A 14,941-nucleotide genomic window follows, 5' to 3' on the forward strand; every position below is an offset into this window, starting at 1 on the left:
AGCCCAAAATTACAATGACTACCATGCCTAGGATGACTGGATGTAAACTTCTGACTATCTTGAGCATCTCAAAAGCAGAGCATGCGGTCTGCTTTTTATCTTTTATTTAGTAAATTTGATGATTTTTGTTGTTCCTGTGCAATCCAGAGCTGGAAGCTGCTCGTGGATCCGTTCTGAAATGCACTGTGACACATCTGTTGGAATCAGACATTATCTTGAGTGGTTTTAGCTCAGCTCCTTTTTATTGTCTTAGACTATATTAGAATGGCTTTGCATGATTCACAATTCAAAAATAATTCCCATCTAAATGTCCTATTATGCCGTTAATATCCTATTTATATGACCTGTCTGAACCAAGCTGTCTTTAAGGCCGCCCTCCCCATTAGCCACCCACCTGAGACTGTATTAGGGACATATTCTCTCATAGCTGTTGTAAAAATGCTGTAGTAGAAAAAGTTTAGGACTGCCTGACACTTGAAAGGGGTAACTCGCAGATAAGCTGCCCTCAAGTTTTTAAAGAGTGTCTAATGTCTGTGTATCTGCTGTTTAAGTCTCCAGGCTGCCTTCTGTGTTTCATAAGTGAAAAATGCTCAGTCAGTGACGGGCACATAGCTGGCTCAGTATCCACATACGAAGCCCACGCATTTAATTATTTTGACAGCTGATTGTGTTTTCAGACAAAGACTGATAGTGTGCAGGCAAATCAGCTGTGCTGGCATTCCTCACCTGATTTAAACTTCTTGGAAAATGGCGTTCTCTCTCTTGGATTACTCAAACAATTTATTCTCACAATGAACTTCAAAAAAAAAAAATTCTTTTAGCTGCTCTCATCATATCCTGTTGGTCTGACTTTAAGGGCTCCATCTCTTTCTCCCTGTAGGAGTCCTTTATCTCCTCGAGCACGACGAGGAGTACGTCTTCACATTGCCCTGTGCCTACGCCCGCTCCATCCTCACTGTGCCCTGGGTGGAGCTGGGGGGCAAAGTCTCCATCAACTGTGTCAAGAGCGGCTACTCGGCCACAGTGACCTTCCACACAAAGCCTTTCTACGGAGGGAAGGTACATCGGTGAGTATCCCCCCCCCCCCGCGATAGCTTCTTTATACATGTGATTCAGTTTAAGAAAGGACAGCTGGTTCTTGTTCACTTCAGGGAAGGTAGAGGAAATTAAATAATTCATCTGTGAGATTATCAGACTCTTACATATGACAGATGTCACCAACAGTAGTAGTTCATGCATGCAGTGGATTTCACAGCTTGTGCTTCTGTCTTAACGTTTCAGTATTTGTGAGTTATTTTATAAAATGAAACATTTTAGCTGATTTAAGCAGAGAAAATACAGGAAATGTTTGCCAATAATTTGGTTTGGTCATAAAGAACATTAACTATCTGTCGCACCCAGTGTTGGGACTAACGCGTTATTAAGTAACGCGTTACAGTAACTACGTTATTATTGTGGTAACGAGCACGGTAACTAGTTATTATGCCAAAATCAGGAACGCGTTAGTCGTTACTGGGATTTAGATAGGGTCGTTACTCGTTACTTGGTGTGGTGGCGGAGCTTCCACCACAGATTCTGTAACATTGGCAAGTGGTGGAGGCCAGCAGGTGGATGAGGGAAAGGGGACGCAGAAGGAAAAGAGACCCGAGGCGGCCGCCAGTCCAAGTGTGAACTGCAGTCTATCTGAGTCAGATATAAACCAAGTTTAGGTGCAGTTTATTTTCGTTATTCTGACTTTTTCCATACTGCGTACTAGCTAGCATGACGGAGTTTCTATACAGCTGGGTGGGTGCTATGAAGTTAATGATGTTGAACTTTATTTTGTTTGTTGCCAACCGTCCCGTCTGGTATTCAGAGAAAATATTACGCGTTTCTTATTGAGGTGAAAAAGAACAGTTTGTCCCGTAATTCAGCTACAATGAAAAAGGCACAAAGCTGGAGTTATTCTGTCTTTACGCTGCACAGCTGCCTCTTCTTCTTTCATTCTCCCCCCTCCCTCTCCCGTTTCTACTTCAATCATGAAAACTGATCAATGATCAGCTGATCGGCTCTCTTGTTTGTTTATCGCCCACTTTGCGCCAGAAAGAGGAAACCAGCCGATGTCACGCTAAACAACAGCAGCACTTTTAAGCTTGATCAGCTGTTGTTAGAATTGATTTAATATTAATTTCTAGTATCAGCTGATGTTTGCTGGAGCCACAGCTGCAAAAAAGCTGCTGTCATGATGTCGGTTTGGTTATCTGGTGAGAGGGAAACACGAAGATGAAACCAGGAGATGTCCTTACTGAATCATCAGAGCTGAACAGGTGATGGAGAAACAGGTTTACCTTTTAGGTGACATAAATGAGTTGAAGGAAAGTTATGAACTGTTTCTGAGAGACAGATAACCCCAGGATCCTTTTTAGGTAGTTGACAGCTGGTAACTGTGCAGGTGCGGATCTAGCAAAGTTTTGCCAGGGGGGCCAGGTAGGGCATTAACAGGGAGAGGTGGGCACAAAGAAATACTTTTCTTTCTTGTTCTCATTTAAAATGTCTAGCTTTTAAAAAATAATTATCTCAATCTTACAACAAACGATTGATGCATATATACCATCAAAACAGGGAACATCACTGTCACAACAGCGTTTATTTTCATTCAAAGGCTTTATGATTTTTCCTATAATGGTGGGCTAGTTTCTAGTCAAAATGCCCGGGCCGATTTTTTGTCCCCGTCCAGCCCTGTATGCAGCTCATCTGCAGTCTGGTGTTACCTACATCTTCCTATTCAGAAGGTAGAATTTCCGAGTTACAGTACAGTAAGTTGAGTACAATCAAAGCATCACGACTGCAGTTTTTGTGTTGGATGTAAAAGGCGCACATGACGCTGTGACGTAGGCTAGAATCATGGCAGCAGTCAATGACGGTCCAGGCGTGGGATTTCTCTCGTGGAAACATGCACATTATCTTTTCCTTTCTATTGGTAGGTGGCACAGTGCACTTGTGGCAAGTAAGCAAGCTAGAAGACTGGCAAAGTTATGGAAGCAACACATTAACAAGAGAATTCTGAGTAAAACCAAAGTTACTTTCCCTAGTAACTAGTTACTTTGAAAGTAACGAGTAACTTGAAGTAACTGAGTTACTTTTGATAGAAGTAACTAGTAATGTAACTAAGTTACTATTTTAAAGTAACTTACCCAACACTGGTCGCACCAGAACTCTTCTTCACATTAAGAGAAAACAATGTTTCCACACACTGAGTAGATGCTTGCATAAAGTTGATGTATTGAGCACACTTATGGTGCCAACGTGGCATCATCAGTGTGAACCAGGAAATTTCATATAAGAACAATCCAGGTGTGGCAGGTGGATGCTCTCCCTGAACCTGTTGTATGCAGTTTGAATGCTTCTGCTCAGTACCAAGAGAGTTAAGAGTCTGTGGCTGGGATGTCTGTGGTGAGAGAGGACCCTCTATGTCTTCCTCCTGCATTGTTCTCTTTACAGGCTCTGGATGGCACTTCAGTTCACCCTGTTGATCAACAGATGATAGGGATTGCTTGAAGAGGAGCCTACGGATCCAAGCATTGCTTGTTAACTTTTTCAAGAAAATCATTTATGACTTGAACCAAATAATGTGGAGAGCTTTGCTCTTTTTGTCTTCCTGATTAAGCCAAACAAATTAGTCACAACTTCCTGAAAAATGATTGGAGTAATGCGATTTAGCGACTAAGTAAAGACAGGCGACCATTTAAATTTTGTGACCATTTTCTGACAGCGGTGATGGAGAGTGCGACCCCACACTGGTCCAAAATCTTCCACAGGCATTTAGTAGACTTGAGATCCAGTAATGTAAATGCCGTAGCGTGTTGCTTACATCGTTTTCATAATCAAACAACTCAGTGACCCCTTAGGCCCCTGTGGATGGACTTAGAGATCACGTTTCATTCCGAGCCACCTTGAGCTCAAGCTCACCGTGTTTCCTTTAATTTAGTCAACAGATGGATGTCACAGTGTAAGCACAGTATGGAAGATAGTTTTAGTAAAACTGCTTCAATAAAGGAACTATTTGCCGATGAAACTGAATAATGGCAGAGCAGAATAGGTAGTAGGTGACGATTCATGGAATCTAGATGTTGGCAGTGTTGGAGATGAAGCAGGTGGAGAATTGGATAAGGCTCTGAGCAACCAAATGAGGTGGAGATTGGGAGTCTGAAAGTCCCAGCAGCACTGGGATTCAAAGCACAGGGAACAGAGGAGCAGAGTAATGATGGCAGATGTGGCTTTGACAGCCCAGAGAAGACAAACAGCCCAAACACCCATTAATTGATTTTAAGTGCATGCATATATCTTAAATATCTGCTTGCTAAAGCCTGCTTTTAACTTAACAACAACAACGGTCTCTGTCTTGCTGCCATAGGGTGACAGCAGAGGTCAAGCACAACCCGACGAACACCATCGTGTGCAAAGCACAGGGAGAGTGGAACGGCACGCTGGAGTTCACGTACAGCAGCGGGGAAACCAAAGTGATCGACACGACCAAACTTCCCGTCACCAAGAAGAAGCTGCGGCCGGTGGAGAAACAGGCGAGGACAGAATCCAGGTGAAAGGCAGCAGAGTTCAGTCAGCGTTTTGGGAGCGTTTCACACTCATTTGCCCTCCGACACGGTTTTAAATGTGTTTTGGCTTATAGGCGGCTGTGGCAAAACGTGACAAAGTCGCTGAAGGAAGGGAACATCGACGAGGCCACGGAGCACAAACACAGACTGGAGGAGTGTCAGAGAGGGGAGGAGAGGCAGAGAGCAGCTGATAACAAACCCTGGATGCCCAAATACTTCACTAAAGAGGTACTGCAAGAGCAATAAGATTCAGTCTGAGCTCTGTTTTGTAAAATTCCTATTTCAAAGTATATCCCACTGAATGGCATAATGCTATATTTAATAAATAGCACGCTTCATTTACTGTGAAATCTGAGTGAAAATCTTTGCATTATTTAGTCGCCCTGTCAACAAAAGAATTTTGAGCCTTGTTGACTGTTTCAGAAGTAAGCTTTATTTTTAACTCGAGGTAACGCCTCTCCCCTTTTCCTCATTAGTGGCACACAGCGCTTGTAACTGTGATTATACTGTGTGCTGTTTTTGTGGTGATACATTTTTTGATCACAAACTAAATGTTAGGTTTAGTTCTTGCTTCTGCAGTGGCAACCGACTAAAAGAGAACTTTCTGCAAAATCGTGCTGCTTTAATCAACTTTGCTTCCACTATATTACTGTCTGCTTTACAGAAATGGACTGGTTCTTATGTAAAGCACGTTATACACTATGACTCAGGCACACAAGCAGTTTTTTTTTCTACGTCCAAGTGTTTTCTATCTAACATTCATGCACATTCACACTCCAATAAGCACATCAGAAGCAACTCTGGGTTCAGTATCTTGCACAAGAATACTTTAGCATTCATACTGGAAGAGATGACCTGCTCTACCTCCTGAGAAACAACCACCTGTAGAGAGAACTACTAGTACATTTTGTTCCATATGAAGTGAAACATCCTTTTATATATAATTGACTAATTATTTCTTACAGCACATGAAAAACTGAATCATTATCTCAGATTATGAGAATTTTCTAGTTTGAATACATTGCAGTTCAAACTGTACAAATACCGTGTGTCTCTCAGAGATGAGGATCCAACGTTTCACATGAAAGTCAATTTTGCTTTTAATTGGAAATCAAAGTCATGGAGTCTGGAGGAAGCGAGGAAGGCACCGAATCCAAGCTCCAGAGTGAAGTTTTTGCAGTTGTCATGTGATCTGCTGGTGTTGGTGGTGGTTGGTTCGCTCTGTTTTTACCAAGTCCAGATTTTAGAGCACTTTGTGCTTCCATCGTCAGCTGACTAGCTTTATCAAGAAGACTACAGATGCTAACAGAGCAACATGGACTTCAGCTTTGCGCACTGCGGGGGTGTTACTGATCTCTTCGACTCACACTGATGCAGTAATTTGCGGTAAAGGAGCCCATGAGCCAAGTAATGGTGTATAAATTTCTTCTTTGGCTCTCGGAGGAGGCGGACGCACTTTTTCTCCTCTCCCTTATCTTCCCTGCTTATGTCCTAGTCTAGTCTCGTGTTTTTTTTTGTATTTTCCCTGGAACATTCTCTCACAGTCTGTTCTCTAAAACCTAAAAGAGGAATTATGGATTGGATCAACTGGTCCCTAACACCCCTTTGACACCCCTTTCTCAACGAGAAGTTTGGGCTTGGGTGAGCCTGAGTGCTGAAGATATCTACCTATCCGGAACTATGGTAACAGGGTTCTGGCTGATCGGAGCTGGCTTGGCCCTGACTTATCGAAGAATTAAGAAAGCGGAACCGGCTGTTCAAACCCCCACAAAGCTGCCCGCTGGGATTGGAATGATGGGAGAGGCGTGAGTTTCTCAAAATGGGCTCATTGAGTCAACACGGATAAGATCTTGGAGAGGCTACGGCTGCTGTGAATACTCAGAATAAGATCTCTGACTGCAGACTGGATACATCTCGGAAGGGCTAGCCCGGAATAACATCTCTGGGCGCAAAATTGGATGACATCTCGGGGAGGCATACTGCCGTGAGTTCTCAGAAATCGGCTCCTTGAGCACAAGAAATGACAACATCACAGAACGCAAGTATGGCGAAGCTCGTGGCTCTCCAACGGGAGATTGAGAGACCAGTGTTGGACTGTAGAACTGCTTTGAAATTCATATGAGCTGTTCACACTAAAGTAAAAAAATACCATTACTTATGCGGATACCCCTTTGGCGCCAGCTGCAAGGCCGGAGCTGAACAAAACTCCCTGATAACGACTGTGTTTAGTCTGTTCTTCCCATTCCCTACAAGGCCACCCTGGGTTGGCTGGAAGACTGTTTACTTAGCCTGGCAGGGCGAAGGACACGGTCTCAGCTGAACTATGGACACGCACACACATACATATACTGATAAGCACTCACCAACGCATCACCCTCCCTACCCCGGATCCAACGCCACCTTCAACGCTTACCTCCCCTCTGATGTGGACATCGGGTCAGTTGGAGGCGCAGTCGAAAGATTGCAGCGGTCCCAGATCAGACGTACACACTGGAACTCTTTTCCCATGTTGCTTGTCTGTGTTTATTGTGCTATGGTGTGTTGATATCTGTGCATTATCCTTTTGTGTTATACATTTCGATGTTTTTTTCCTCGCTACCTAGCCTGACCTGTCTCCCCAATGTGATGTTTGTGTATTGTATGTACGGTCGGCAAGGTCTGTCATCTCAGTTGTGGGCAAAAGACCTGCAACTGACAAATAAAGGCTATCTCATCTCTCATACTTTTCAAAAGTTGGACTTTACTGCTTTCTGAATCCTATTTTGATTGATTTTAGGAAATAATGTTATAATCTAAGACGCTGGATTTCTGATTTTCATGTGCTTATCAAGCATAAAAAGCTTTTATACAATATTGCAAGTTTTTAAAGATGCACTGGGTGGGATTTAAATGGGCCTTACTTTGTAAATTTTGGTAATTTGATCCAGATTTGAGCTTTTTTATTTTCTTAAAAGGCTTTTTCTCCCTTACCTGTGCAGGGGGATGGTTGGAGCTATAATAACCCGCTGTGGAAGTCAACCTGACATCAAAAACGCTCCTTTCTAACGGACTATAACAACTCCAGTTCCCCGTGCTGAGGACGATGGGGGAGGGGGTCGAACGAGGGGAGCGGCGTCCCCCGTGGACCTTCAGACCCCACCAAGTGACACTACGGCGACACAAACAGGAAACAAGCAAGGTGCCAAAGGGATCTCCACAGTTTGGGACTCCTGGGGAGAGCAGTACATTTTATATACAGTTGGTAGTATTCAAAGTAGAATATTTCTATTTTCACCTGTCAAGGCCTTTTTTTGCACACACACACACACAGTTTGACGCCTGCCACTAGTGTCCCACTTTGTATTTTTCTTTTTAATGATCAGCGCGTTTTTCTCAGAAATCATCAGTGTTTGTTCCAGGTTTCATGCCATGTTAGAGTGGATCACATCTCCTGTAACACATAATACTGTAGTTCCCAGATTAGTTTGTTTATAAAGCACTTTTAACATAGAAGTAAATCTACTATTTTGTATCGATGGCTTTTACCAATCAGGTTGGGTCTCTCAGAGCTTTAGAATTAAGGAAACCTAAGCAGATTTACAACTATTTAAAATCAAATGTACTACATTAGATTATTTAGTATATATTAAAATAGAATATATTACAGCAAGTTACTAGAAACTGAAGGTCCTGATTGTTTGTGTCTGCACTATGAATGTATCTTGGCACATTTTAATTGTACAGTATGCTTTCCCATCTTGTACTGATGGCTACTACACATGCTTACGACAGTATGTTGCTCTATCACCTCTGCCTAACAGATGAGCTCCATTACTACCTCTCGTTTCGCCATCACACGCTTTTTCTTCCAGAAGAAAACACCGGTTTGTTTGTATTGTAGCCAAGAGCTCCTCTAATCGGTGTTGTATCTGCGCCCCTCAGACGACACGTCCATAATTAGGGAGCCCCTGTACACCCCGTCTGTGCCTCCTGAAGTTAATACTTCTTAGTTTCAGCTGTGGTGATGATTATGGATGAGGCAGCTTGCAGGAACATACAGCCATGTTATCACATTTTGGGGGTAGCGGTGGTGGGGGAAAGAGGCTGCCTCTGTGAAGATGAAGGTCTGCCAGAATAACAATCGCTGGGAAACTGCAGGAAGAGGTTCATACCACTGTGTACTCGCGTTTTTATGTCTACATTTGACGAGATATGTGACGATTATTCAGACTGATCGGCTTTTCTACAATAAAGTAAAAAGGTTTTAAATGAAAACTTTGTTTATTTTTTGTCATAAAAGAAAGAAAACCGCACAACCCCGCCTTAGGTTTTTAACGTATGACAGTATTTGTATGCAGATGAGCTTACCCACTCCATGATGATGCTCTGTATTATATATATGTGTAAAAAACAAACCTGTCAGACATTTAGACCAATGTTGGAGCTTGTTTTACACAAACACTGACTTTGGCCTTACATGAATCCAACAAGCAATTATCAAACATCTGAAATCTGGTAACATCTGGGCTCGGGCAAAACTCGTGCATGCAGCATGTTAGCTGTCACAGGTGGCCAACCTCTGTTTTTTCCCCTAGCCATGCTAATACAACTTCAGTTCAATTTTATTTATATAGCAGTCACAGCTGCATCACAGGGCTTTATACTGCAAGGTAAAAGCAATGCAGCAGGGGTGTCAAACATGAGGCCCGGGGTTCAGTATCGCCCTGACAAAGATTACAATCTGGCCAAAATATGAAGGAGGGCATACATTTTTAGACTTTTAACAGTTTGGTTTTTTTTTAAAATTAATTTGATAGTTTTTCCTGATTAACACCTCCCTCACAGCCAGCCATACTATATTTATTACTTAACTACTTAGTAAAGAATAAAATGACAGAAAAGTTCATCTTTTTCATTGTCGACTATAGACATTTTAATTTTTCTAAATTTATCAAGTAGAAAAACTGATGTGCTGTTGAAATGGCACTTCATTATCTTGTACTAAGATGTCCCAGGGATTAAAACCTGTAGTTAAACGTCTTTACACTGACACAAAGTGGAGTCTCACTTATCTGGCTAACTTATGTGTCAAAGTATGTCCCTCGTGGTAAAATGAGTTTGACATCACTGCCCTACAGTAATACAGAGAAAACTCCAACAATCATACGAGCCCCTATGAGCAAGCATCCACATATGTACCACTGACTAGATCCCCATCAGCTGATTAGACACATCCTTACACAATTAGTATGTTAACACTAATCAGACATTTCATTAGGTACACCGTGCCAGCACCAGGTTTGGACCCCTCTTTTCCCCCTTCAGAGCTGGAGGTGAAGGTGGTGGATACATATTTACATGATAGCATCACAGTTGCTGCAGCTTTTTCGGCTGCTTGTCCAGCACATCTCGATTTTGCACAGCACACTGTAAGCATAGGCTGTATATAAAAGATGGACACAGCCACCATATCACCCTGTGACTCAGCATCAGCATTCACAACATGCTTCATGTTACATAGTTTCTTTTGTTGACATGAAAGAATGCCAAAATCTCGGCTAATGTTAGCAAGCTTAGCAAATGGCATTTGTAAACTCTTCCAATGCAAAGAAACGCATACTGGCTAATTAGTGAAAATTCTATAATTTCACTCAAACTCAACCTAAAATCTCTTGCGTGTGCTGTACCACACAGCATGCTATACCATTTGTTATAAAATTCCATTTAAACACTCCAAACAACATGGAGAGGTAAATTTAGCGTTTCAGAACATGTGTCAAAGCAGCCAGTAACAAAACCACACCTCGCCTACTGTAGACTCAAAGAAGTGTCCATAGAGGCACAAACAGCTTTTGTACCAGGCTGTAAACATGGTGAACGGCCAGTAAAGGAAACGCAACCATTACCACACACACACACGTGTTGGCTTCCAATTTTCAGCCCCAGGTGCTCCCACTTCTGTCGTCAGCTATTGCAGTGTATGCAATGTCTTCAAAAAGCCTTTTCACAGAAGGGGAGAGGAAAAAACCCCACGTGTTCCAAAACAATTTTTATTTTCACACCTGTGTTTTTCCTGCTGTAACATGCAGTGAAAAGGCCTGTGGCATATTAGCATCATCCTCAACAGTAATTTCACCTACAAGTCTTACGCTTCAGCTGGTGAAAACTAAAATAATTTGAAATTTAAAGCTGAGCCTGGGGTGAGGTAGTGCCAGCTGTAGAAGGGAAACCTTTTGATTTATATGGAGATGTCCTTTCTTCTGGCACCACCATGAGGCCAATTCACCGCCCGACTCATATCGTTGTAGCGATGCCAAGATTCGCAGCGCTAGTGTGGCTGCAGACTTTACATCTAAGCACTGCTGCAACGCTTCTCATTACTGTCAGGAGTTAAAGTGCCACCTGCTTCATCATTCTTAGGCTTTGTTGCCAGACACCGTTGCTCAAAGGGGACTCACCAAGCATTTCCTTATTTTCTGTCACATGCATACTGTCGCAAATAACGGTTTCAGCAACATGTGCAAGCAAACCCTGTAAGCCCAAAAGCTCAGACTTCAGACGGCTCTAAAGGCTCAGTTTAAGTCTTTTTTTCTACTCTTGGATCTTAATGATGTCAGAGGGAACTGATATCCCCAATATGGTGATCTCAGGCACAGAAGCTCCACCCACCTGAGGTGCAAACCTTTTGTTTGCAAGGGGAAACCAATCAGAAGACTTCAAATAAATGGTGAGCTAGGGTCATTTCAGACAGGGTGAACTCAAAAGCTGCACTAAGGCCCAGTGTGAGATTATTTTCAGCACAAAAGTAAATATATAGAGTGAAGTATCTTCACTGGAGAAATCACGAGTTGAGATCACATTAAATAATAGGTGGCTGAAGAAAAGCTACTCATCCGCCACCAAATAAAGAGATTTCACCCCCTCCACAATCAGAGTGTTCTTTATGCGTACTGCTGCACACTCAGAAGCAAAAGTCTTCACCCAAAGTGTAATGCTGCCATCAAGTGGTTCATTTTGCATTCAACTATGTTTAAAGTCACATTTACAGATGGTCCATGCAACGCTTTCAAAGTGAGAAGACCAGCAACGACACACACACACACACACACCAGTGTTTTCTTTAAAGTGTATATTCAAAGATGGCTGAACAGAACAACAATGTAAAAATGTAAACTCTGAAGATGAGCAGACACATGTGGGAAGAGACTGCATTAGAACAACAACAACAAAAAAAAGAAAGAAAGATGGTGTCGGGGACAGATGCCACCAAGATTCTAAGACATGAGGAAATTCAGAGGAACCATTCTGCTGTTCCTAATTAAAGAAACAAAACAAATGAGCACAAAAGAGGAGCACACTGTACATCACATTAAGGCTTAGTCTGAACTCTGTCCTCTGTGTAACAGAACAATGAAGTGGCATGTCGAAGGTCTGAAGCCTCAAACGGTGACAGTTTGAGAGATCAAAGCATTTAGATACAAAAAAAACAAAAAACACCCGATATGAACAAAAGTCACTTTTTGTAAGATGTGACAAAACAAGTATATCTGCATGATGTGTTAGTCTTTTCATGTGTCACTTTTTTGATCAAGAAAAATAAAAGTTACAGAAGCGTGCACACATTAGTTTTTAGACACAGAGTCTAAGAACCCAAACACACAGAACAGTGCAATGCCCATAGAATAAGACATAGGCTACCACTCAGAGCTGTGTCCCAGCTGCATACTGCATACTCCAACTAACACTACTAGGATAGAAATATTTAATATTATAAGTCTTTTTTAAAGATAAATATCAGGGTTTTTTTCTGAAATATAATCAATATCAGTATCAGGAACCAACTCACCAGTTCTAAACGTGATGCAGGGTGCAGAATAAAAAAAACAACTGTATTACAAGTGGATTATTCCAAAGTAATTCCAAACTCTTTGTTATCAATTACAGACCTAATCTCAGCACCTGGAAAATTAAAACACCTTTTTCTGGACAATTAACAGAAAATTTAACTGATAGACTAAAAGGCAACCACAGACTAACCTATTTTATATTCAAATGCATGCAGCCCTTTTTAATACTGCATTGAACAAAATAATGAATGGATCAATGAACAGCTGTAAACTTTACTGCTTTAAAAATATCTCAGTAAAGTAAAATGTCACTGTTATAGTTTTTAAAAACGTAAGGAGCTTCCAAATCTCTTTAGAGACAGAAAAAAACCTGATTATTTTGTGGACTTCTCAATCCATTAAGTTTTCCTCCTTTTCAGCCTCATGTACAAATACAATGCCGGATGCTCATATTAAACACTGTCTCATCTTGGCTTTGTATGATGTCACTGAGAGCAGATGTCACCAATGTGGTCATCTCAGGCAACAACCTTCAGCCAATCAGAATAAAGTTGGCTTAAAATCAGAGAGGCCACTAGAGTTTGTTTCAGACAGAGGATAATCTCTCTGAAGAGATTTCAAAGAATAAGGATTCTTTTGAACTGAATCATGCAAAGCTACTCTGGCAGAGTAGAAGAATAAAACTCCTAAAAGACCTTAGTTTTCAGGTTTTCCCAAGGGTAGTTTTTCCAAGTGACCACCCTCACTAAGTTCTGACGCACAATCATTTTGTTTTATAAGCAGCCCTGACCTTTCACTTCAGAGCTTCAAGGGTTACTCTCAGTATGCTTTCAATGTTCAGTAAGTGAAGTTTCAATGAGTAAAAAGTTAAAGACATCACAACTGGCTCTGAGGACCGTTTTCAGGAAAAAACATTAACTGGGAAATTGATTATTTCAACCGCCTGCTGTACAAACAGCTGTTAGTGCAGCAGTAGTATACAGTAGAGGACAGGGACACAGCTTCAGAGTACCACAGAGACATTTGTTAGTCTGTTATTCTCACTGATCCATCTTAAGTTACAGGCAGAGATGGAAGTCCATTATAGTTTCTCATTCAGTTCATCTTTTCTAGATTCAGTGCCTGTATACCATGTAGCCCCCACTCCCCCCCCCTTCACAGTTCACCAGTCCATTTCCCGATATTATGAAAATTTCCAGTTTTCAACGCCTCAGTCTGGTTGAAGCAGCGAAGCCGCCATTCTGACACACGATGAGCTTAAACAAAAGTAGACAGCCACAAACTCAAACTTAAAAATTAAAAGGAAAGATAAAAATCAGGCGATGGACGACCAGCGATGAGGCACTAGGCTTTGCTCACTTGAACTAGAGAGCTCCCCCTGCAGGAAGGGAGGCCTAATTTATTAATCACTACTTTGTACACACAGTTGCTTGTTTCCGTCTTTAAAACCCTAGCAGCAGAAATGTACAATCTATGCATTTAGAGGGGGGGAAAAGGGTGTGTGTAAAAATTCACATTCAAATTCATTCTGTCAGCAAAAATCTCAAGCCCCTCTGTACAAGAATTATTGCATTCACTGTTCTAAATGCTGTCAAACAAAAATCAAACAATCGCACAAAAACTGGGAAGAAAAAAAAAAACTAAACAAAAAAAACCCAGAAACTGCATATTTAAAAAGTCACCACAACAATCCAATATATTATCATCCTTTTAGACAGTTTCTCTTTATATCGCATATTTACATATTAGGCCAATTTCTCTCCCCAGAGAATCTGTGGGGAAAACAGGGGTCAGGAAGCCAGGCAGAAGACAGAAAAGAGATGATGACAAAAAGGTTAATATTACAGAAGGGCTGTGCGTAGACGGTGACGTTCCTCCATACCGCATACTGTCCTACTGTACACGAGTCAGGAACAAAGTCCTCGGCTTTCACTGCTTCGCCTCCTCGCTCCCAGTAATGAGTTCACATGTGCCACGGAGCAAGGTCGATGGGTCTTTGGTGCAAATGTTCCTAGTCTTCTCTTGTTTTGCCTTCACCTGATCCCTGTACTGATAAGCAGTTAATTAACATCACAAAAATTAAATCAACCCTGGACCCAGTAAAGCAGCCCTATGCCTCACCACACATTCAAGTACAAAGTAATTTTAAAAAAAAGAATTGAAAAGAAAAAAAAAACAGTAGAAGAAAAAGCAAGACAAACGTCCTCAGGATAGAAAACCAAAAAAAAAACCGGACGACAATTCTGGAGCTAACCAGATATGACACTTCCTCGACACACGAGGGCGCTCTAGAGACAAGCGCTCGAGACCAACTGCCAGATAAAACAGCACCTGTGTTCTTCATCATTGGTGTTTAGAGGTTTCTTCACGTTTGTTCTCCTACAGTTCACGATTCGTCGCCGTTATTTTTTTTGGAGTTTCTTGCCCTTCTTCATGGCAAGTTTGTTCTTGATGTGCCCTCGCTTCCTCTTGGCGGTCTGGTTAGAGAAATGAGGTCGAAATCAAAAGAAAACATTCTGTAAA

The 14,941-nt window shown here is 41.7% G+C and overlaps 2 protein-coding genes across 4 annotated transcripts in view; one reads left to right on the forward strand and one right to left on the reverse strand.

Moving 5' to 3' along the window:
* osbpl10a (oxysterol binding protein-like 10a) overlaps positions 1-8,846 on the forward strand; it is a 99,805-nt gene extending 90,959 nt beyond the window's left edge. For all 3 annotated transcript variants that reach the window (XM_085148667.1, XM_085148666.1, XM_085148665.1), the window contains 4 exons: positions 881-1,067; positions 4,394-4,576; positions 4,667-4,820; positions 7,571-8,846. In XM_085148667.1, the coding sequence (XP_085004793.1) occupies positions 881-1,067; positions 4,394-4,576; positions 4,667-4,820; positions 7,571-7,615 (569 nt within the window). In that variant the 3' untranslated portion in view covers positions 7,616-8,846. The remainder of the gene's footprint in view (positions 1-880; positions 1,068-4,393; positions 4,577-4,666; positions 4,821-7,570) is intronic.
* Positions 7,890-14,941, reverse strand: part of LOC146493070 (dolichyl-diphosphooligosaccharide--protein glycosyltransferase subunit STT3B) — a 101,536-nt gene continuing 94,484 nt past the window's right edge. Inside the window, exon 16 of the mRNA XM_085148664.1 lies at positions 7,890-14,895. Within this exon, the coding sequence (XP_085004790.1) occupies positions 14,821-14,895 (75 nt within the window). The 3' untranslated portion in view covers positions 7,890-14,820. The remainder of the gene's footprint in view (positions 14,896-14,941) is intronic.

This window comes from Neolamprologus multifasciatus, chromosome 22 (genome assembly GCF_963576455.1).
Source record: "Neolamprologus multifasciatus chromosome 22, fNeoMul1.2, whole genome shotgun sequence".
Classification (NCBI taxonomy): Eukaryota; Metazoa; Chordata; class Actinopteri; order Cichliformes; family Cichlidae; genus Neolamprologus; species Neolamprologus multifasciatus.